We start from the raw sequence: 24,770 nt of genomic DNA, 5'->3' as shown, positions 1-24,770 counted from the left end.
ATAGTGGAATCAATCAAACTATACCATATTCTACCTCCCAAAGGGTTGTGCTCAGAGGGTTAAAGTGTGAGTGACTTGAATAACCAAGCATTCATCATCATCTTTGGGAGACTATATTAACTCTGAGTCCAGAGGTCACTGTTCAGGTAACTGTAGCAAATAATCTAAAAGGGAATTAGAAACATGTTCATCAAATGTGGGAATGTGATCTAACAGGGAATAACAAAAGATGAGAAATAGGAAAGTCTTCATGCAAGATCATGTTTAGAAGGAAAATCACACAGATCTGAGAAGCCAGGCTTTAAGTGTGGTACAAAAAACTCAGGGACACAGCTGAGCACATCTAACCCTAAACATTCAGGGAAGGAGGAGCACTGTTATCAATCAACAAAGCTGTAAAGTTCAATACTGGGATGATCAAACATTTGCTATATCATATCAGTTAATGGAAATGCCCAAAATGATTAAGTTCAGTTCCACGTATTGAGTAGAAGCAGCAACCTTAGCTCTATAATCAACCTAAAAAATAACAACAGCCAGATAGTTGAAAATAAGTTATCTTGAAGAGGTTATAACTACCATTAGATTATAACACTTAGATAAATAAAATAGGAAAAATCATAATTTGTAACAAGCATTCATTAAATGTTTATTGCTTGAATGAATGACAAAGAATTTCATCTGACAATATACTGCTTAAAAATGTGACAATATTTAACTTTCCAAATTTCATATGATCCTATTCCTTCTGTGTCCTAATGTCTAAAAGTCTGATAATCCTATTTCCCACCGAATACTTATCATAGTTCATAAATTGGTGGCATTATAAAATCTTTTTTTTTTTTAAGATTTTATTTATTTATTTATATAACCACTGGGTACAGTCAGAAGCACGGGAGGGTGAGAGAATTCACCAGAGCCAGAGCGGGAAACAGAACAGGCAGACTGATGAAGTACACTGCTGAAGGGAGCAGCGGGCGGCAGGAGGGTCTGCACACCATGTGGGACCCTCACCTGGTGGCCGGGGATTGAACTGGTGCTACAGAGACTGCGGGCAGCTTTGCAACCCAGCGCTCAACCGCTGCGCCACCAGGAAGGCCCTATAAAATCATTTTATTCAAATGAAAAGGCTATATCCCTGCTAGACATTTCACCCAGTAGCAACAAATAAAAATATGAATTTAATTTTTATATCCCTGTAAAAGTTCACAAATTATTTTCTACCACTTTAGGCTTTCTTTAGAAGGTTTTAATTTTATGTGAAGCTTACCATCCATGAAATTTTCTAATTATATAACAGAAGTCTTAATATTCAAAAGTGTTTATACTTTTAAAAGTCTGGATATCAGGAACCTGAAACAAACTTTCTACAGAAAGTCCTGGTTCCAACTGTAATTAAACCACAGCATGATTTTATGTTCAGGACACACAATAATAGGTGGTTATTAGAGAGTTGTTTTATACAGTTAGTGATTTAAATTCTTCATTTTTTTGTTCAAAAATGTTGTCTTCATTTTAGGAAGAGAAGTCTGTAATTTCTTCCATTTGAAACTCTTCTGTCCACTTCTGCAGGTCTTTTGCATCATTTATCATCCATAACTCTGCAAAACACTTTCGTCTGTTCCTGAAGAAAAAATAAAATACCATTTATTTTATAAATAAAATTTTGGGACATCTCATTGAAAACAATGAAAAGTCTATGATATTAGGATACTAGGCAGGGTGCTATTGTTAGGAAGCTATGTGGCTAATGCTCAGCTATTAGAAACCCAATGAATGCAGGAGATTTTGTTTGGTTTCTTTGATCTGGTCAGTGGAAGTGATATGATAAACACTTAGTAAAAATGTAAAATGATGAATACTATATCCTGATAAATCGCCAGGTTTCATTTTAATGAAACCTCTTCCTACCATTCTCTGTCTAGTCAAAAAAACTTTTTAAGATTTAAAAAAGTAACACATTAGTTGGAGGAGTTAACTTATTTATAAATAATCTAAATGTTATTGCTCTTGCTTTATAGGTTATATAACACCAAGTATACACTATCATATTTTACTGTCATTTTGCATATGTATTTTTTGTTCTAGTTTCTTTAGGGAAAAAGGAAGACTAAGACAACAAAAGAGGACTTAAATTTCTCTTTGGACTTTCCAAAGAACAAAGAGCTAAGCTTATTTTATTTTATTTTTTTAAAAGTTTATTTTATTTTATTTTATTTTTTTATTTTATTTTATTTTCAAGCACTGGGTACAGTCAGAAGCGCAGGAGGGTGAGAGAATTCACCAGAGCCAGAGTGGGGAGCAGAGCAGGCAGAAGGACCGAAGCACACTGCTGAGGGGCGCAGCGGGCGGCAGGAGAGGTCTGCGCGCCATGTGGGACCCTCCTCCGGTGGCTGGGGAGCAGCCGGGATAGAACCGGCGCTGCAGAGGCTGCGGGCAGCTTCACAACCCAGCGCTCAACCGCTGCGCCACCGGGGAGGCCCTAAGCTTATTTTTTTTTTTTTTTTTGGTAAAGATTTATTTATTTTTTTATACAGCACTGGGTACAATCAGAAGCAGGGGAGGGTGAGAGGATTCACCAGAGACAGAGCAGGGGACAGAACAAGCAGAGTGATGAAATACACGGCTGAGGGGAGCAGCAGGCGGCAGGAGAGGTCTGCGCGCCATGTGGGACCCTTGCCAGTGGCCTGGGATCGAACTGGTGCTGCAGAGGCTGTGGGCAGCTTTGCAACCCAGCGCTCAACCGCTGCGCCACCAGGGGAGGCCCTAAGCTTATTTTTTAACTCTCATAATTACTTTTCTCTGGAAAAATTTTGTATTAATCTGTCTTATAACAAATACTTAGAAATAATCTGTTTCTGAGTACATAATCTGCTCCTAATTTGGTATTGTGGAAATGATCCAGAAGAGAATGTCAACAGAGTAAACTATACATCATTTGTTGTATTCTAGCACTTTGGATTTGGTCAAACACAATGTACCACTGTAAGATGTGAAATGTAAGGCAGAACCACAAGAAGAAGGAAGCAGAGAAAAAGAAGGTGGTATACAGGCTGACAACTATTTCTTTAGTATGAGATACTAATATTTTGATATTCAAATTTAGTAATGATTTCAAGAACTCAAATACATTTGTATAGTTTGGGCCAGTCAATATTTCTCTTTGACCAACAATGTGTTCCATCATGGTTACACAGTTATTAGCCAGGGCAGCTCAAATCACCAAGTAGAGCAGAAGGAGGGGAAGAGCTTATAGTGCTTTATAATGTAAACTTTTATATGGGAAATAAAGGCTGTAATTTATTAGTTGTTAATATGATATGTTTTTCTAGGAAGACCTTTCCAAAGTGTATCTCAGATTTACATAAAGATTAGTTTACACTGACTACATACTCGCTGGATATCACGGATGAAATATGGCATTCTAGACAACACAGAAAACCCAGTTTAAAATGAAAGATTTGTCAAAATCCACAAAGAAAGCGACCTATGGTGACTGATGATAGTTATATTAACATACAGTGATGTTGTGTTCATTCCTGTCCTGGAGGAATTCTTAATTTCTGAATGTAATCACTAAATATCTCTAAAGTCAACATATGAATAAAAGTAGTACTCTAAAAGTTTTAAATATTAAAGTTTCTTCTAAGAATTTTTTTTGTATAACTAAAGATGTTAAATAATGAATATGCTCATGTACATTAAAAAGTTAACTTAATTCTGTAGAAAGTGATCTAAAAACCAATTTAGCACCTTGATAAAGATTTGGCTAGAGAAGATGGATTAGAGATGATGGACTAGAGAAGATGGACTGCAAGCACATGAGCTTTGCCAAGAACTGTTTTCATTTTAATTGTAGTTAAATGTTTCAGAATAGTTGAAGAGGTGATTAAAGCTAGACACAATGTTCATTTACAGGACAATCTTCTTCCTTGGACAACTTGGAGGATTTATTATAAACCAAAAAAATGCAGTGCAGTCATTCTGACCTTTTCATATTTACTACTGCTTCCAGCTCTTTTGACTTGCTAGCGGCTTTCTTTAAAACTTCTCCAGGAACATCTGCTAATTTAGCCACATTTAATCCATAGCTCCTTGCTGCAATTCCTCTGGTTATTTGATAGAGAAAAGTAACAAAATCGGGGACTTCTTCTCTGTCTACAACATGAAAAAAATAAAAGAGAGAGAAAGAAAATTATATTTGAAAGAAACTAGAGGATTCAAGAAAATACGTAAGTTTTTGTAACTTGACTCTAATAAAATTAGCTTAAAAAAACAAATCCACTGGTTCTAATTAATCACCCGTTAGTTCCTTTTACCAATTTTACATGTCTAAAAAGAGGGTAAATACAGTTTTGAATATACTTTTGCAGTTAGGATCTCTCTTTTAGATCATTATTTTTTCTTACTATGTGGAAATCATATATGATTCTTTTTCTAATATTTTATTTTATATAATTCTTATATCATTTTTCATTTTTGCACAATATATACATTTTCATTTTGGTTATATTCCCCATACAATTGCACCCCCTCCTATTTTGACTCTAATTCTTCCTCTCACTTAAATTTTTAACAATGACTGCTTACAAGCTAAGACACAGATTAATGCCACTTTCTGAAATATTTGAGATGAGCTTCTATCTCAAGAACCAAATGATCAACCATCCAGACTTTAACTCATCTTTGACTTATAAAAGTTTGAGATATATTAAAACTTTAGATTTTAATTCCAACTTAAATTTCAAAAATGTGTCCTGATAATGGTTCTCAGCCCTGAAAATATGTATTTCAAATGTGTTCAAACTGGTAACATTATTTTAAAAAGATACATGTTTTAAAATCTGGAATGTGTTTCAATACCAAAAATAATAAAGAAAAATGAGACTGGTTGGTGGCCTTTTGTGGGCAAAAGCAATGATATGCCATATTATGCTCTCTGTTCCTTTGACTTCATTAAGAGCAACCAGGTAAGCTTTTATTCCTGTTCTCCACCCAGAACCACATATCAAATACTAGAAGAGACTAGTATAGTTTCCTCAGTAAATAACTATTAGACCTTTTCAAAGTAATGCTCCTCTTAGAGTGTTTAACAATAACTTTTTTGTTTGTTGGTTTGTTTTTTTTAAAGATTCATTTATTTTTATGCATACAAGAACTGGGGTAAGTCTAGAGGCACGGGGAGGGGGGGGGGGGTGGGGGGTGGAGAGGATTCACCAGAGACAGAAAGAGGAACAGAACAGGCAGCCTGAATGAAATACACTGCTGAGGGGAGCAGCGGGAGAGACAGGAGAGCTCTGCTTAGCCCTGTGAGTTGCTCCCTGGCTGACTAGGGATCGAACTCATGCTGTAGAGGCTGTGGATAGGATAGCTTGACAGTGCTGTGTTTAACCTCTTGTGCCACCAGGGAGGCCTTTTTGGTGTTTTTTAAATAACTTTTTTTGTTGTTGAGTGGCAGTGATTTGCAGCACTGTGTGTGGTTTGGAAATGTCGGCTCACACCTCTTTAGTTATGTGTTACCAGCCCATGCCCACTGCCAGGGCACCTGTGGTCCTCCACCATGGTGCACTGGGCCCCCATTCCCTTTGCTCTCCACTCTCTCTTCCCCCTCTGGTGATTTCAAGTCTATGGTTGTTTTTAGGGATTGGTTTGATATGGTTTGTTCTGACCCTGTTCTGTTTCTTTATATTCCACATGAGTGAGATCATCCAATATTTGAACAGTAACTTCTTAATATGTGCATCCATGAGTGATAAATTTCTGGTTTATTAAATATACCAGTGAACTAACAGTTAAGATATGAAAGTGGATGATGTTCAGTCTACCCAAATCCCACTCAGGAATGAAGGGCTTATTGCCCCAGCTATCAGGAAAATTGTTAGCCTATACCCTTATCTGTATGCCTCTTTGGGAAATGTTTCAGCTGAGGAGAGCTGCTTTTCCCACAGTCAGCACTGTGTCTTGGGGAGCCCACATGCAGTGACGGGTTGCACTGGGTTTAGCAGGCAGTCTCTAAGATGGCCACCAAGAGGCCTGCCTCCAGGTGTTTATACCAAAAAAAGAGATCCTGTTGGATGGTACTCCCTCCCTTGGAGTGTGGGATGGACACAGTGACTTGCTTCTAATGAACAGTATCTGGCAAAAATTAAGGAATGCCAGTTCTGAGTTTAGATTACAAAGGATTGGCCTCTGTCTTGAGTACTCCTGCTTGCTCTGTGGGAAGCCAGTTTCCATGTTGTAGACTGCCCTCTAGAGAGGCCCACATGGAGAGAAACTGATGTCTCCCGCCAACAGTCAGCAAGGGCCTGGAGGCCTGCCAACAGCCATGTGAATGAGCTTGGAAGCAGATTTTCTGGAGCTTGCCAACAGCCTGAGAGAGGGCTGAGAAGTGGATTGCTCTGGTCAATCCTTGACTTGACTGTTGCCCCAATCAATACTTTGTCGCCAGTGAGATTTTGATGCATAAAGTTCAACTAAGCTGCCCCTGGATTCCTGAATCTTAGGAATTACGATAATAAATATTTATTGATTTAAACTGCTATGTCTTACAGTAATCTGTTATGCAATTAAAGATAATAAAGAATATAAAGTCTGGCTCCCTCACCTATAGCCAAGATAACTCTGAAGAACCAGCTTGGTCTCAAAGATCTCTGCAGGGCTGACTCAAGCCCTATCTCTGTAACATCATCTAATACCAGCCAGTCCTACCCTCAGGTGTTGATCAGAGGAACATTCCTCAATAAACGCTAGTATGGAAACCTCAGATCTGCTTTCCAGCAAATCCAGTCTGCCACCCATACACATACATGAATTAAAAGCTTTTAAAGAATGGGGGTATGATGAAGTCAAGTAATCTAGGACAATGCTGCAGAGAGTTTATAATCTTTTACAAATCTAAAGTACCTCAGAACTATGCTCTTATTATTAAATGCAATATAATTGTATTGTGCTGTAAAAATGTCCAAGGTGAACCATATATGGAATGATTTCTGAGTCGCCAGTATACTACTTTAAGTTTATCAAGAGCTTTTTTTCATGCATTATTTCATTTGATAATGTGCATGTTTTATTCTTTTATTAGGTAAAAAATAAAAAACCTAAAGACTGAGCACAACAGAGTAAAAGGATAATGGAAATTTCCTTAACCTCCTCAAAGAAGTCAGCAATAGACAAATTATATCTTTTAAAGTGTGAGTGCTGAAAGTGGGGGGTTAAAAAGAATGCTGACACTCTGGAATACACAGACAAAAACTTAACACTACAAAGCATTGCTAACACCTTTTACCACAAAAAACCAAAAAAACAAACAAAAAAAACCCTTAAAGAACACTAAGAACAAATGAGGAAGTGGGTGGGATTAGGTTAGGAAAGAAGTATGTAGGAACCAGTGTCTGCTAACCAGGATAATTTTTTGTTACTCTTCAGTGCTCACAAGACCAAAAGTGAACAAGTAATAGAAAACAAAATGCTTGCTTTTCATCTTTAAAACAGAAAAATCATCTTCATCATTTCAACTTGATTAATTCTAACTGATCTTCCTACTACCTCCAGTCTCTATAATCTAACCTCCATACCAGTTTTTCTAAAACAAAGATTCTTTCATCTGTCCATTCATTATCTACACATCCATGTAGCCCATACCAATCAAATACTGTCTGAAGTAACTTTTAGGAAAGATTCATCAAAAATTTAAGGGTGGATAAGGCCAGGTGATTTGTCTAAGATTTTACAGGCAGTAATAGACTAAAACAGGTTTCTTTACTGCTGGTCCAATTCCTTATCTATCCTATCAATAGATAAGCACAGTATCTTGGAAGCTACCCTAAAAGGCCTTTTGAGCATTTTACTGATGACCTAAGTAGTGATTTCTGACTGTAGAACTGAGACTACCAAAGGGAGGGTAGGGTAGAGAGTAAAGGGAGGGAGAGGGCCCAGAGGCTTATGGTGGAGGATTATGAGTGTGCTTTGATGATGGGTGTGGTGTGGTGACATACATCTGAAGAGGTATGAACCTATACCCCTAGATCACATAGAGTGTTATAAACCAGTACCTAATAAAAAAATAAAATTTTTTTAAAAAGGGCATTTTATATAGCTATGGAAGGCATAGGATAGGGTGTAAGAAGATTTAGCTATAAACTAAAACTAAAAAAATAAAAACAAGGCATTATTACATTCAAGAACACAGAAAAACTTAGAAACAAAATGCATTGTCTCCATATCTGATACATAAGTAAGCAATACTTACAGGCAATAATGGTGAAAATGAAGAATATCCTTGACCAGAAAAATGCAAAATGACTGTGCTGGGAGGACAAAAGAGGGAAGGCTGAAAACTCCCATCTAACACAGTGAGAAGTTAATCAATACCGTGTCAAGATACAAGGAGGCAGGAAAATAGGCATATTATTTTGAAATGTGGAAGAAATGGATGAAAAAGTTGAAAGCGGCTGCCTTGGGACTGGACTACGTAGGGGACATGGAGTGGAGGGAAGCAGCAAATGACTGCTGCCTGTTAGCATGAGCCTTCTAGCCTCATTTAATTCTGAATTTATGTTCATGTATACAAATTTAAATCAATAAAATAAAATGCCAGAACATTTAAGCCGTGAGGCCTTGGATTAGTTCACAAATGCTTACCACTGAACCTTCCCTGTTTGTGAACTCTACTTTGTTTATCCCACTGAGTTTAGCATCTCCTGATACGCTGAATGCAGATTAATGGATATGAAACTACTTCCATGAGAGAATTTATGGTGTGTTCTTCAAGACTGAATGGTGGTGAAAAACAAGAATTGCCTAACATTACATTTATCTTAGGTTCAGTACTTTGTTTAATTTGGGCCAGTTGTTTGATTTCATTTTCAGATCCATCCTTGTTACCTTTCCAAAATAAACTTTGGACTCTGGAGCTCTTGGATAATGGATTTTCCAATGCAGCATACCAAATGCATAAACTATTACTGGTCCACAAATTGGTAGCTTAAAAAAATTACTACTGAACAGAGAAAAAAAAAGGATACTAAATCTATGACATTATTTAGTGCTTGAATTTCTCTTTACTGGCCAATGGCATTCTCTTTGATGAACTGTCTTATTTCTGTGACTTGAGCAGTAAGTGGAAAGGCTAGGAAAAAATATTGTAGATCCTCATGCAGTTTTAGTAGACAGAAGAGAACCTGCAAGCAGAGGACATGGATTCTAGTCTCAGTTTAGGGCCCATACAGGTGGCCAGCATGAGGAGGTCACTTCACCTGAGATCCAGTTTCCTTGTCAAATTAATCTAAACTTATGTATATTATAGCATATGGCTTTTAGTAAGTACTTAATGTTAAGTGTTATTTTGGGGAAAATATTAGGATGACCAACACTATTCTGTAGTTGACTGGTAGGGCTTTTTTTCTGAGATGAATATAAGAGGAAAATCTATATGTCCACCCCACCCCAGCCTGATTCTACCTTCTTCTTAGAAAAAATGAGATGAAATACTAGAGAGAAAAACTCAATTATGGTGAGGATAAATACAAACTATATTTTATCCAGGCCTAGAAAAAATGAATTTGAACGAAAGTCGTTTACAATGAACGTTCACAGCTTTTATTAACAAATAATTTCATGTTCCTATAAACTTCGAGTTTTCAAGCATGGAAACTAACATTTTAGTTGTACGTACTGTAGGAAAATTTCGTACCTGGATTATGTTTGCTTTCATCCTCATTGACCAAGAATCCCATGTGGTAATTCCCTACCTGCTGTGAATAACTTTTCTCTAATTCACAAACTGGAGGATAATGGGTGACAAACAGAGTTAAGGATTTCACCTAAAGCAATGAGACATATAAAAAATGTTATTTTATTTTTATTTTAATGAAAACTATTCTCCAATTTTGTTTTGAAAAATTTCAAACTTGCAAGTACAATGAATATTCATATACTCTTTATCTAGACAATCAGTTATAATATTTTGCTGTAATTCCCCTTCCTCCTTCTTCTGTAAGGATGGTGTGCACTTGCGGATGAGTACACACACACACACACACACACACACACACACACACACACGTTTTCTTGAACCTCTTGAGAATTGCAGACACCATGACACTGCATGCCTAAATACTTACAATTCTGTCTTCTAAGAATAAAAACATTCCCCTATATAATCAGAATAAAATTATTACACTTCAGAAAGCTACCATTGACAGGTTATCACTATTTAAAATATATAATCAATTAATATTCCTAAAGCATACCAGTAATAATACATGTTCTTAAAAAAAAAAAAATTAAGGATTATATGGTGTACTTAGTCATGTCTCTGTATTTTCCATTAATCTAGAAACATTCCCCAGGTTTTACTTTTTTTTCTTTTATGACATTAACATTTTTTAAATATCCAGTAGAGTTGTTTTGCATAATGTTTCCCAATTTGGATTTGGTTGATTGTTTCTTATTGATCATATCCAGATTAAAAATTATAGCCAGGAATATTACTTGTAAAAATGTATTAATTTGGCAAAGAACACATACATGTAAGTCACATACTCTTTCTAGTACATCACATCAGGAGGCATATGATTCAGTGTGGCCCATTAGAGAGGATGCTGAGTTTGATCATCTGGTCTAAGTGGATATCCACCAAATTTCTTCATTGTGATGATACTCTAATTCTTTGTATTAAATCAGTAACGTGTGAGGTGTATGCCCAAATTATATAGTTTGGTAAAGAAATGACAAGCCAATAAAATACTGATAGGAAAAAAAGAATTTCCACTTAAAGAAAAGTTAAAAGTATTTAAAGTGGAAGATATATCATTATTAACTATGTAATCTAACTAAATGTTTAAACCAAAAACTAAGGGTTACAAAAGCTTTAAGGAAAAGGGATTTAATTTTTGCAACATAGTTTTTTTTGGCAAAAATTAAGTTTGATGGAATTAGAGTTGAAAAGTTTAACACAAAATTTCACATTGAGAAAGTCACCAAAACAAACAAACAAAAAAAGATGTGAACTAAAGGAGTAGTAATGTTACTGAAACAGAAAACATATCATAAAGGGATGCGATAAAAGGCCTTATATCGAGATCTTACAGGATACTGCTGAAGAAAGTTTTGCACAGAGCAAAATTTACACTATCTCCTTAGTTATGGACTAGGCACTTGATTTAGAGTTTTGAATGGGATAATAAGAGAGTTTCTGGGAGGAAATACTGCCAGGGAGGTCTTTCTCCTACTGACCAGGCTTAGTTTGCTTCAGCAAAATAAAGGAAGACACATGAAAGAATTACAAACAATTTTTAGGGTCCTTCTAATTTGAGTTCCATGGACAGCATTCCAATGAATAGTTGCAGGAATAGGGTCAAAATATAACAATTAAAGATAATCTTGAATATTTGGAAACTTAGGTCAAGAAAACAATTTGTATCAGATGTGCCATTCATGTACGAAAAAGTGTGCCATATACTTACATCACGAATAAAATGCTCAAGTGTCGCATAAGCAATGGCAATTCCATCATGGGTACTTGTCCCTCTTCCCAGTTCATCCAAGATAACCAAGGACTGTGACGTTGCCTTTCTTATTATTTCTGCTGTGTCAGTCAGTTCTTCCATAAAGGTACTCTGCCCTTTATATATGTTATCTGCAGCACCCATCCTACAAGTAAGATGAAGGCACCTTAATTTTCCTCAATTTTATTACTAGGAAATAAGGCATTATTTCATGAACAATAAATATAAAGGATCCCCAAGAGTGAGTATGCTTTGAGCCAAAAATAGCTGAAATTAAGTAAAAGATATGCTGGACATAAAAGTGAATGCCTAACATCAAACTGTACCTTGTAGAAGCATTCTGGACAGAATCTAAGGTATTTCTTTATTCGACAAAGTTCCTGAAAGTAGGAAAATCTCTGCTCCTGCCTTTTTTCTGACCGAAGTTTGGTCCTCAGCGGAGAAAACAGGTATTCCTATGTTTAAAATCCATGATGCTGGGATAGTGTAAAATTAAAAGGCTTTTTCTAGTGTTTCCTAAAGAAGATTCCACACTGATATTATAAGTTAAAATACCATATTGAAAGAACTTATTCACCTAAGATAAATTTTTTTTTACTAGGATTATAGATGCTTAGTATATTCAGACACCTAACACAGGTTTCCAAGATGGATTTCATGGAATGCAGCTCTTAGTGATACCAAGAAATGGGTCCAAAGATATAAGGGTTTCTTTCCTATAATATCTCCTTGAGCCTTTAATATTCCACATTGTGCATTTCCCAGAGAAGGAATTAATACATCTTATTTCTCTAACTCCTTTAACCACTGACTCCTGAAACTTCTCCATGACCACCTGTGACAATAATGGACCACACAACAGATTGGGGAAAAATGACTATTTAGCACATAAAGAATCTAGGGAAAAAAAAAAGTAATAATTAGGCAACATTCAAAGTTATGCTGTTAATAGCAAAACCTAGACCTTAGGTTTTCAAAACCCTCTAGCCAGTGCTTTGAGTGCTATAACTATTTTCTCAGCAAATAACTTTGTCAACTTCATTTTGCTACAATAGTTTTTATGTGACCTACAGAAGCATAGTATACCTTTTATTTCTGGGAAAACTCATGGTGAAATCTCTGTGGCTGGAGCTCTGGGACTGTAGTGTTTTCCCCACTGCTCCAGTAATAAATGAGGACGTTTAGAAATTGTAATAAACTATACCCATGATGAAGGTGACAAGATTTTATTTTATTTTATTTTTTTAACATTTATTTTTATTTATACAAGAACCGGGGTATAGGCCAGATGCGCTGGAGGGTGAGAGGATTCACAGGGACAGAATGGGGAACAGAACAGGCAGAGTGACGAAATACACTGCTGAGGGGAGCAGCAGGGAGAGAGGAGAGGTCTGCCACGCCTTGTGGGATTCTCGAGCCAGCCGGCTGGGATCCAACCAGCACTGCAGAGGCTGCGGACAGCTTCACAGCACTTCGTTCAACCACTGGTGCCACCAGGGAGGCCCTGAAGTTAAGATTTTAATCCAAGTGCATTGCATCTATTTAAATTCAAACACTTTTACTTATTTAAAACTATGGAGACATGCAGCAATGTTAAAATAAATAATTTTGGCTGTACCCAACCAGTCATGCATTGGCATCTATGTGTCCCTAATCAAACCATATTCCAAAATAAATTTACATGGATTTAAGAGTTAAACATAAAAATAGAAACCATAAACATTCCTAAGAGTAATGTTGAAATTTAATCACCGAATGTGGATGGTTGGTCTTGCATACGTAGCACTAAAACATGTCTACAACAAAAACCATGTAAGAGAAAGCTAAAAAGCAAATCACGCACTGAGAAAAATATTTTAACTCATGACAGAGGGTTAATAAACTCTCACAAAGAAACGCAAAATGGTGAACGTTCCAATAGAAAGGCAAAAGACAGTCAATTCTCACATACCATAGAAGCACCATAGAAGCTCCCAAAAATATTTCCACATTAAATCCAAACAGGAAATATTATATATATTATATATATAATTTATAATATATATAATTATACAGCCTCTGTATAATTTAACAAGAGAATGGGGAAATAAATCTTTTTAAAGATTTATTTATTTATTTATACAAGCACTGGGTACAGTCAGAAGTGCAGGAGGGTGAGAGAATTCACCAGAGCCAGAGCAGGGAGCAGAACAGACAGACCAATGAAATACACTGCTGAGGGGAGCAGCGGGAGCGGCAGGAGAGGTCTGCACACCATTTGGGACCCTCACCTGGTGGCCAGGGATCAAACCGGAGCTGCAGAGGCTGCGGGCAGCTTCGCAACCCAGAGCTCAACCACTGCACCACCAGGGAGGCCCAAGGGGAAAGAGTATTCTTACAAAAATGAGAATTGTTATAACTTGCCAAAGGCAATTTGTCAACATCTATCAGATACCTTTCATGACCCATAAATTTCGTTATAGAAATTAAGTGTGAAAATTATTAGAGATTTATGGAAAAACCAAATGCCTAAGAAAAAGAGTAAAAGCAGTAATAAATAATGGAAAAGTATGTAACCAATAAAATCGAGCAGTTAGAACGTGTGACATGGGAAAACAGTTACAACAGACTTTATGTAAAAACACTGGGTTAACTAAGTGACCCAAACCCAAAGTCATTTGATTCAGTGAGTGGGACAGGGGACTCAGCCAGGGAAAGAGAGAACCCGACACCTGAGGAAGTCAGGCCAGGGAATGTAATAAATGAAGTAGGGTTCCAATCAGATAAATGGGCAGCAACCAGAATTAAAGAAAAATGGAGGACAATTAAAGATAACTGACAATATGAAAAAGAAGTACTGAGAACATCCAACAAAACAACTACCACAGAGGAAATGGGCAAAATACAATTGAACACAATTAAATCAAACAAAACCTCCACTTGGTATCCTTATTGAGATTAAGAAATTGCAGATTTAGAGCATCCCCTGTGGCGCAGAGTGTTGAGCGCAGCGCTGTGAAGCTGTCCACAGCCTCTGCAGCACGGGTTCAATTCCCAGTCAGCCAGGGAGAAAACCACATGGCGTGACAGACCTCTCCTGTCTCGCCCGCTGCTCACCTCAGCAGTGTTTTCGATCATTCTGCCTGTTCTGCTCCCCGCTCTGTCTCTGGTGAATTCTCTCACCCTCTCACGCCTCTAGCCTGTATCCCAATTCTTGTATATATAAATAAATAAATCTTTAAAAAAAATTTCAGATTTAAAATAAGAACAACCTACCAAAAAGGGAATAGCTGGAGAAGAAAATATCTTGGAAATTAAAAATAAGATGACTGAAAAAAATCACCATACAGGCAAGGTTCAAATTAGATACTAGGGAGGATCAGGTTTTTAAAATCTAAAAGATAAACTCAAAGAAATCTCTAAGTACAGCAACAGATCAAGGAAAGGAAAATGGAAATAATTTTAACACAGGGAGGTCAGTACTGAGGTTTAAAGTCTGTCTAATAGGAAGTGCAGAGGAGAGAAACAACAAAGGCAATGATAAAATAGAACACTGTGACGCTTAAATAAGAAATGCATCTTCAAATGGCAAGGTTCACAAAATGCCAAGTAAAAAAGGCTCCCACCCAGAAACATTCTGGTGAAAAAACAAGAAATGTTTTTAAGAACCCCAGACTTGAGAGAGAGAGAGAGAGAGAGACAGAGAGAGAGAGAATGAATTATCAATAATGAAGGGAAAGCAAATCATACTATCAGACTTTATTTACAATGAATGCAAGACTGTACAATAACAGAACAAAGTCCTCAATTTTTAAGTTCTTAAGTTTATATTCATCTAAACTTTCAAACTCGGGCCCCCCTGGTGGCAGAGCAGGTTGAGTGCAGTTCTGTGAAGCTGTCTGCAGCCTCTGCAGTGCCGGTTCGATTCCTGGCCGGCCAGGGAGATACCCACATGGCAGGGCAGACCTCTCCTGTCTCGCCCGCTGCTCTCCTCCCTCAGCAGTGTACTTCGGTCCGTCTGCCTATTCTGCTCCCCACTCTGTCTCTGGTGAATCCTCTCACCCTCCCATGCCTCTAGCCTATACCTCAGTTCTTGTATAAAAATAAATAAATCTTAAAAAAAATAAACTTTCGGGGCCTCCCCGGTGGCGCAGCGGTTGAGCGCTAGGTTACGAAGCTGCCCGCGGCCTCTGCAGCGCCAGTTCAATCCCTGGCTGCTCCTCGGCCACCGGAGGAGGGTCCCACATGGCGCGCGCAGACCTCTCCTGCCGCCCGCTGCTCCCCTCAGCAGTGTACTTCGGTCCTTCTGCCTGCTCTGCTCCCCGCTCTGGCTCTGGTGAATTCTCTCACCCTCCCGCGCTTCTGACTGTACCCAGTGCTTGTATAAATAAACAAATAAATAAATAAATGAATAAATAAATAAATAAATCTTTAAAAAAAAATAAACTTTCAAACTTGATATAATGACAAAATAAAGCTATTTATGACTTTAAAAAACTTAGATAATTTTGCTATCATGAATTCTACATGAAAAAAACTAATCAAAGACAGGCAGATGAAAAAGAAAAAAGTATTCAAAGAAGAATGACATGAAATATAAAGAGTAATAGAAGGAGTGAATAAATCTAGAAAGAAATGAGAAGCGTTTTTAGACCAAGAAGCTTAGACAATTCCTCTATGAGCAACAAATCATCTTAAAGATTACATACTTTCAAAGTTCTCAAGTGAATATGTATGTGACAAACACATAAACCATAGTAATATAAATGCTGATTATTGGGTTCTTTTCATTTTTAAACTACCCTATGAAAAAGAACAAGAGATACTGCAGCAGTATAAATTTTGTGACACTGGAGATATAAAAGTAAGAAACAGTTTTAAAAAAATAGAAGGGTCTGGTGCTGGTGGTGCTTGGGGGGTCGTGGGGAGATGAAGAAGCACTTTCAGTTTCAATTTTCTGCCTTCTGTATTGCCTGAGTTTCTTTCTATCATGCCCCTGCTTCTGTAATTATAATTTTTTAAAAATATTATGTAATTATTATAGAAAAAATATAGAAGGTTATCAACATGTTTAGAGTAATCTTGTCTGGATACAGGGATTAATGATGCTTTTTCCTCTCCTAAGCACCTAGTAAAACATCTGGCACCACGATGGAGACTGATAAATGGATATTAAATGAAAACAACATGAAAAAAAGAGTCTTTTTCTCTTTACTCCAGCTGATTAAAACTTAAAGGAAATACTGGCCTAACATGGCTGCTAACATGATTCTATACTGCTTAAGTATTCATTACTATCATTGAAGTATTCTTAGGAATCAGTTCAAATAAAATATAGAGATAATAAAAATAGGTTTATCTACATATAAGCAAACAATTTAGCTTAATTTAATTTTAAAGCAGCAAATCATGTTTCATGCCATTGAGATGTTCACAATGGCTGTGTTTTAGTCATTAGAAATGGGCAAGTTCTTATTTTGGGTCTAGGCCTTGAATGAACTTTATTATGTATCTATTCCTTGGCATTAAAAAGTTAGCTGTCACATTGGAAAAGGAGGGTCTAGTCTATAAGACGGAGTGAAAACTTTTAAAGAGTTATGCCATTTATAAATTATGTCACCTAGCGAAATACAGTACTGAAAAGGCAGTAACTGGAGTGAAGGAACCAACAAGCCCTCTAGTCCTGGCTCGTGTCATCTTGCCAAATTTCGTAACTTTTTTGTGTGGTCTCAGCTTCCTCATCTGTAAAATGGGAAGCGTGGAATAGAAAACCTCAAAGGAGCTATCCTTTTCAAATGCCAAGATCTTTGTGAATGTATTACTTTATGTTCTCACTAATATGACAGAAAGCACATTAGATTAAGTTTCAAACCCTGAAAATCTTGAACAAACTTAACTTAGTTGAAAATTACCTTCCATTAGTTTTCTTACAGTGCCTGAAGCTCAAATGTGATCCTACATGAGCATTATTGGGTCCTGTGTACTGACCTCAGTGTTTTACGTAATTTCTCATTTACTACACTGCCCGCATTTACAGATGAGGCTTAGTGCTCAAAAGGCTAGTCTATCATAGAGTCAGGATTCAAACCCAGTTAGTCCAAAACCATATCCTACACTCTAATCACCCTGATGTCTCAACAAGAAACTAAGAAGTATCTGTGGTGGACATAACCTGAAACGACCCCAGTGACTTCTGCATTATGATGTTCAGTCTCTTGTGTTGTCCCATCCCCCTTGAGTGTGGGTGAGACTTATGCCTTGCTTGTAATCAATAATATATGGCAAAAGTAATGGGCTATTACTCCCATGATTATATGATGTTAAATAAGACCAAGCTGGCTTTGAAGAAATACACTGCCATATTGTGAGACAACCATGTGAAAAGGATCTGTGAGTGGCTTCCAGAAACTGAGAATTATTTTTGCTATGTTTTGTCAGCTTGTTTTAATTATATTCTATAGGTGAATGAAACCAAAACTGTCTCTGACTTTCTGAATCATTTTACTTAGCAGAATCACCTCAATGTCCCGTTTATTTTGATGCAAAAGGCATATTTCATCTTTTTAATAGCTGAGTAGTATTTCATTGCCAAACACTCTCTTTCAGTCTCACTGATGTGCCCCTACTTTATGTTACTTTGTCTGAGCTATTTCAATAATATAACTTGTTCTCTCTGCCCTAATTTTCTCTAACAAACAATATTTCACCTTTCTAGTAAAGTTTTAAAATTGAGTCATCTTTATTTCTATGTTTAAAAACAGCATGGAGGTTCCTCAAAAAATTAAAAATGGAGCCACCATTTGACTCAGCAATCTTACTTCTGGATAATGACCCCAAAAGAAAGAAATCAGAATCTTAAAGAGTTATCTATGCTCTGTTGTTCATTGCAGCACTATTTAAAATAGCTAAGATAGGGTAATAACATAAATGTCCATTGATGGTAAAGTGAACAAATGAAATGTCTATACATGCAATTAAATATTACTCAGTCTTTAAAAAGAAGGAATTCTGCCATTTGCAATAATATAGATAACTTGACAACATTAAGCTAAAAGAAATGTCAGTCACAAAAGGACAAATATGCATGATTCCACTTATATAAAATACCTAAAACAGACAAACACATAGAAAAAGCGAGTTGAATGATGACTGCCAAGGACCAAGGGGAGGGGAATATAGGGAGTAGCTAAATAATGGGCATAAAGTTTCGATTATGCAAGGTGAATATTAGAAATTTACTGCAAAAGATTGTACCAAGAGTCAACAATATGTACTATACACTGAAAAAGTTAAGAAAGTAGATCTCACATTGTGTTCTTATAATAACAGAATTTTAAATTTCTTAAAATTTGTATCAATAGGGGCCTCCCCGGTGGCGGGTTGAACGCCGCGCTGTGAAGCTGTCTGCAGCCTCTGCAGTGCTGGTTCAATTCCCAGCCTATCAGGAAGAAAACCCACATGGCACGGCAGACCTCTCCTGCCTTGCCTGCTGCTGCCCTCAGCAGTGTACCTCAATCCATCTGCCTGTTCTGCTCCCCGCTCTGTCTCTGGTGAATTCTCTCACCTTCCCGCGCCTCTCGCCTATACCCCAGTTCTTGTATAAATAAAAAAATCTCAAATAAAATTATATCAATAAAAGAAAAAATAGCATGTCTCAAATTGGTCAACAACTCTTTAAACAATACCAGTTAATAGTTAATACTGCATGTAATGAGTTTAAAATGGTATACTTTTTTTCTCAATATTACTACTGAATTTCATAATTGACAATGGTTGCATAAATACACACATTGAATCAATCCAAGAGGCAGGAGAACATAATGGTTAAGTGTAAAATGGAAGAAAATTAACTGGGATGTTCAAATCCCTGACACAACACTACCCGTTCTTGTCTCCTCACCTGTAAAGTAGTGATAATAGTGCCTACTTTGTACTTTTTATGGTTGTCATAAAGAATAAGCAAGCTAATATTTATAATTAAATACTTTAAAGGGTTTCTTAATGCCTAGGAAATAAAAAACAAAATTACTAGTATGGTGTATTTTGTCCTTAAATCTCTTTCCAATCTCTTCTTCTGCACTACCCCCAGATCAATGTCCTTGCATGACAACTTATCATTGTCACTGCTGACACATGCCACATACTTTAAGCTTTATTAAGATATAATTCACATTATCATAAAACTTTTTTTTAAGATTTATATATGCATTCAAGAACTGGGGTACAGGCCAAAGGTATGGGGGGGTGAGAGGATTCACCAGAGACAGAGTGGGGAACAGAACAGGCAGACCAACTGAAACACACTGCAGAGGGGAGCAGCAGACAGGTCAGTAGAAGTCTGCTGTGCCATGTGGGCAGCTCCCTCGCTGGGGATTGAACTTGTGTGAACTCGTGCTGTAGTGGCTGCGGATCACTTCATAGGTTGTGTCTTAATCCCTTGCGCCACCAGGGAGGTCCCCATAAAACTTCTTCTAAAGTACTTAACTCAGAGGGTTTTAGTATATTCAGAGTTGATACCACACACCGTTACCCCTCTGTGCTTTTCCTCATTCTGTTAGCCTGGAATATTCTCCTCTCTTTAGTCTGCAGACTGAAATCCTCATCTTCCTTAAGCTACTTCTGTGTAACTGTCCCTGCACCTCCCACGTAGAACTGACCTGAAGATATTTTTCACTGTCTTTTTTGTAGAAGTAAGTGGTCTTTGAGAACAGGTTGACTGATTTACCTTTGTATTTACTTCAAATGCTAAGCAGAGTGTCTTGTTCATAAGATGTTCAATACATCCTGAATTTGATGACTGAATCATGTTCAGCTGCTGAAATGATTTGGTTCCAGGGTTGTAATACAAGTTACCCAACACGAATGACTCAATTTTGTAAATATCTGATATTAAAATAAAGTCATGTTGTTTTAAAGAACTGAACTATCATTTATGGGGAAAGTTGCAAGGAACAGAAGGACTTATACAATGTTTTCCTTTGCACTTCCATATAACTAGGGTTACCTTGCACATTGTTGCTGAGTTTATCCTAAAAATATAAAATATACAGTTTTAAGAGAAAAGCTTAATTTTAATGGGATATCAAAACTTATCTTTTTATAGCTTCATGTGATACCTGACAATTAAAAACTGATACAATCTCATCAATATTTCTTTGTATATTCCAGTTAAAAACACTGCAGTTTAAAAATTCCAATTTTTATTGTTCACAATAACCTACTTACATTATTACTGGTTGAGTCAAATTCAGACTAGTGCAGTATAATTGTTTTTATATGCTATTGTCTTTTTGCTTATTCAAACTGCTCTAGTTAATGGTGTCAAGGCCTTCTTAACTGACAAGACTGACAGGCCACGCACTTCCCAACTCAGATTTTATCACTGGTGACTACCAAGTCAACCTTTCCTACAGAATTGTCTGAAAGAGATGAGCTGCAGACACCAAGAGGTGATCCGTCTACACAGAGTTACTCTCTTTTCCCTTAATTTTTTTTTCTGTATATTTTAACTGTTCAATCGTTTGTTCAAATAAAAGTTTACAAGGAAACTTAACTCCGCAGATTAAAGAATGTTGATTTGATCGGGCCCCTTTCCCCATCCAGAGGGGGATAATTGGAACATTTTGAATGTTACTGTATTAGGAACCAACACGTTTTCTGTGACAATTCCATTTTACTGTGGCACCTGATGATCAAGTAGCAATGTTGCCCAGTAAAGAAATAATGGTACATTTGAGTCATTGAGGCTACTAGGTAAGTATGAAATGTAAACATGGGAACTGTTTAATGATAAAAATATTTTGTGTCAATTTCTTTAAAATATATGATTTACTTTTCCAACGAATATCAGCAAAATAATGACTTCGTATGATTCTGATGGACACAGAATTTTATCACCAAACAACTTTTCCTTTTCATCTTGGTTACAACTGATTAACACCTTATAATACAGTTAGCAACCTGACTTTACCTTATGTTTTCATCCTTATTTCCCTTTGATCCAATGTCTTTAGAAAGCTTAATACTCTTCTATTATCCTACGATATGGAATATATCCTAGGAAACTGCCTGTAAGTTTTAGAAGCAAGGCAGTATAAGTCGACAAAAAGTTTATGCTTTATTATCTTAACAAGTATTTGTAAGACACTGTACTGGAGAATGATTACAAAATTTTCTATCATTAACAAGCTAGAGACTTAAGAAATTCCAGAACACATGCCATTATTATTCTGTCTGCATATACATTCAAATGTAGAAAAAATGTAAAATACATTCTTTAGGTTTCATCTTAGTTTGCTCTGGGTAGACAGGTTACAGTTACGTGTTAAGAAGACAAAATCACTCAGATATTTTTAGGAGTGGCAATTGACTAATCTTTCTAATCCCCCTACTCCTCCTTGCCTATGACCCTTACATAGGTCAATGAAGCTTAATAAAACATTACTGAAGGGAAAAAAAATTAGGTTTTTCAGTCAGTTTCTAAAATCAAGAACACTTTCACCAGAATTTGAACAAGAGTTTGTTTTTATGAGATCTTGTTATTCTGAGGTAACATTGTAGGTGTTCCTAAATCACAAATGTTTCTAAATCTGTTGCTTAAATCATAATCCCTGGACTTTATTTAAGCACAGAAAATACTAGCATGAGGGAGAATACTGCAAGGGTGTTTCATTTGAATAAATAACTGTTGCTTAAGTAGCAAAATTGTTAATAGAGGCAATTATTATGTGACATTATGTTTTGACATCTTTGAATGCTTTAAAAAATGTGGCAAAATGTAAAAATTTACCATTTACATCTTTTGGGTATACAATTCAGTAGCATGCTCAAAAAATGCTGTGCAGTCATCATTATCATCAATTACCAGAACTTTTTCATCATCTCAAATCAGAAACTCTGTACCCATTTGAACCAATGCCCAATTCTCTCTTTTACATTGTAACTTCTATTTTACCGTTTCTATGAATTTGGCTGTTCTAGGCTTCTCATATAAGCAGAATTATACCATATCTGTCATTTAAGGTCTTTGCATAGGAGGGGTCTTATTTTGCCTTCTTTTTGAAGTTAAAGTTGTTCTTATTCACTTCACTTTGCTAAAACGTTTGCAGAATTCTGTCCAGTGTGGATGTCCAGGTTTTATGGCTTTTTGTGTATTATATAAATTTTACAAAAAAAAATAACAAATAACTTGTGAGAAGGTTAGTGTAAGGAAGAAAAAAAACAAAAAAGTTAAAGTACAAGAAAAGAAAAAGCTGCAAAAGAATTATCAGTTATTAAAAGTTATTAAAAGATATAAATACTTCATTAAAAGGCATAAAAATGTGAAGCAGTAGACATGTGCTGAATGTAATTAAAAATAAATGTTGACTGGAAATGGACTGAAATTACAAGAGATTTAATTTAGCACCACATGTGTGCATTTTTTAAAAAAGCCTAGAAGGTTATATACATAAACAACAATGACATCCAGGTGGTGGAATTACGAACGGTTTAATCTTTTTTCCTTTTTTGAGCTTTTCTGTAGGTTTATATTTTGCACAACAACATAGTTTCATATTCTGCACAATGAAAAAGCATTACTGTGCAAATTAAAAAACACACTAATTTGAAAAACCACCAATGATATACTGAAGAATATTTTATTGTATCATTACATTGAAACAAAGCAAAATAATGGTAATTACCAGTTTAAATAAACCAGCTTTCTCCTATCTATAGTGTATATATAAACTAGCAGGAATGAAATTATATAATAGACAAGAAAAAGGTTTCTTTCTCCTGTATAACTGTTTTTTTTTTTTACACCAGTTGCAATCAGATCAGAGAACAGTATTATAATCAATTTATAAAAGCTATAACACTTAGCTGCAAATACAACCAAGTGAAAAATACTACAGCAACCTTTTGATTTCAATGGGAACATTGCTGAGAATCAAGACAGCAATTTAGGGACAAGACAAACTTCAACTGGCTCACATGTACCATGTAAACTAAACCCACCTAGAAAGCACATGCAGACCACTGTGAAAGACAGAGGTGTTGTACCAAAGGAAATCCTTTGGTAGATGTGCTGACTGTGCAAATCATTCACACATCTACTGGTCCACTCTGTTGGAAAGTCCCATGAATTTGAAAGGAAAATAATTAACAGACAAATGTTCTTTCTTCTTCTTTTTTTTTTTTTTTTTTTTTTTATAGAGGCATGCTTTATTTATTTGTTTGCTGGTTTCTTTGTTTGTTTTGTTTATACATGCACTGGGTACAGTCAGAAGCGCGGGAGGGCGAGAGAATTCACCAGAGCCAGAGCGGGGAGCAGAGCAGGCAGAAGGACCGAAGTACACTGCTGAGGGGAGCAGTGGGCAGCAGGAGAGGTCTGCGCGCCATGTGGGACCCTCCTCCGGTGGCCGGGGAGCAGCCGGGGATCGAACCGGCGCCGCAGAGGCCGCAGGCAGCTTCGCAACCCAGCGCTCAACCGCTGCGCCACCGGGGAGGCCCTCTTCTTTTTTTTTTTAAGATTTATTTATACAAGCACTGGGTACAGCAGAAGCGCGGGAGGGTGAGAGAATTCACCAGAGCCAGAGGAGACAGAACAGGCAGAGTGACGAAATACACTGCTGAGGGGAGCAGGGGGCGGCAGGAAAGGTCTGCGTGCCATGTGGGACCCTCACCCGGCAGCCGGGGATCGAACCGGGGATGGACCCGGCGCTGCACCACCGGGGAGGCCCCAAATGTTCTTTCTTAACCTTAATTATAACTGTGTAAACTACAAATAATGCAAGTTGTCAAAGGAAAAATAAGATTAATCAGTCATCAGGGATAAAATTAATCAGATTAATAGAGAGGAACTCAACACAACTAGATGGCACATCCTTATAATTGAACTTGGGCAGTAAATATGAACCAGGAGAAATCTCGGTTTCTCTGATTCTGTTTTTCCTTCTATAAAATGACAGGAGTTGAAACTGAACAATGGATCCTAAATCTAGACATGCTTCAGAGTCACTTGCAGAGATTCTTTTTTTTTTAAAGATTTATTTTTATTTATTTATGCATATAATAACTGGGATATAGGCCAGAGGTGCAGGGGATGAGAGGATTCGCCAGAGACAGCGTGGGAGCAGAACAGGCAGATCTGCAGGTCTATTGAAATAAAATGGCTGAGGGGAGCAGCAGGTGAGGCAGGTGAGTCTTCCGTGCCATGTAGGTCAGCTTGGGGTGGGGAGTGGGAGAGTTAAGGGGGAGATGGAACTCAGGCAGCAGAGGTGATAGTATGACAGCACTGAG

The 24,770-nt window shown here is 36.9% G+C and overlaps 1 protein-coding gene across 4 annotated transcripts in view; it reads right to left on the bottom strand.

Annotated features, from left to right (window-relative positions):
- MSH3 (mutS homolog 3) overlaps window positions 1-24,770 on the bottom strand; it is a 177,556-nt gene that overhangs the window by 25,251 nt on the left and 127,535 nt on the right. For 3 of the 4 annotated variants that reach the window (XR_008549251.1, XR_005128842.2, XR_008549252.1), the window contains exons 21-24: window positions 11,466-11,652; window positions 9,692-9,821; window positions 3,990-4,158; window positions 1,271-1,624 (exon numbers count right to left, since the gene is read on the bottom strand). Coding sequence is in view for 1 of the 4 variants with exons in the window: in XM_037529984.2 (XP_037385881.1) it covers window positions 1,516-1,624; window positions 3,990-4,158; window positions 9,692-9,821; window positions 11,466-11,652 (595 nt within the window). In the remaining 3 variants the exon portion in view is untranslated. Of the gene's footprint in view, window positions 1-600; window positions 1,625-3,989; window positions 4,159-9,691; window positions 9,822-11,465; window positions 11,653-24,770 lie in introns of those variants that run through there. The other variant, XM_037529984.2, reaches the window with a different exon arrangement.

The sequence above is a fragment of the Talpa occidentalis genome, unplaced genomic scaffold, assembly GCF_014898055.3.
Source record: "Talpa occidentalis isolate TD23 unplaced genomic scaffold, MPIMG_talOcc4v2.1 talOcc4.6, whole genome shotgun sequence".
Lineage (NCBI taxonomy): Eukaryota > Metazoa > Chordata > Mammalia > Eulipotyphla > Talpidae > Talpa > Talpa occidentalis.
The sequence above is the reverse complement of the archived record's forward strand: the minus strand, read 5'-3'. Positions and strand labels throughout refer to the sequence as shown.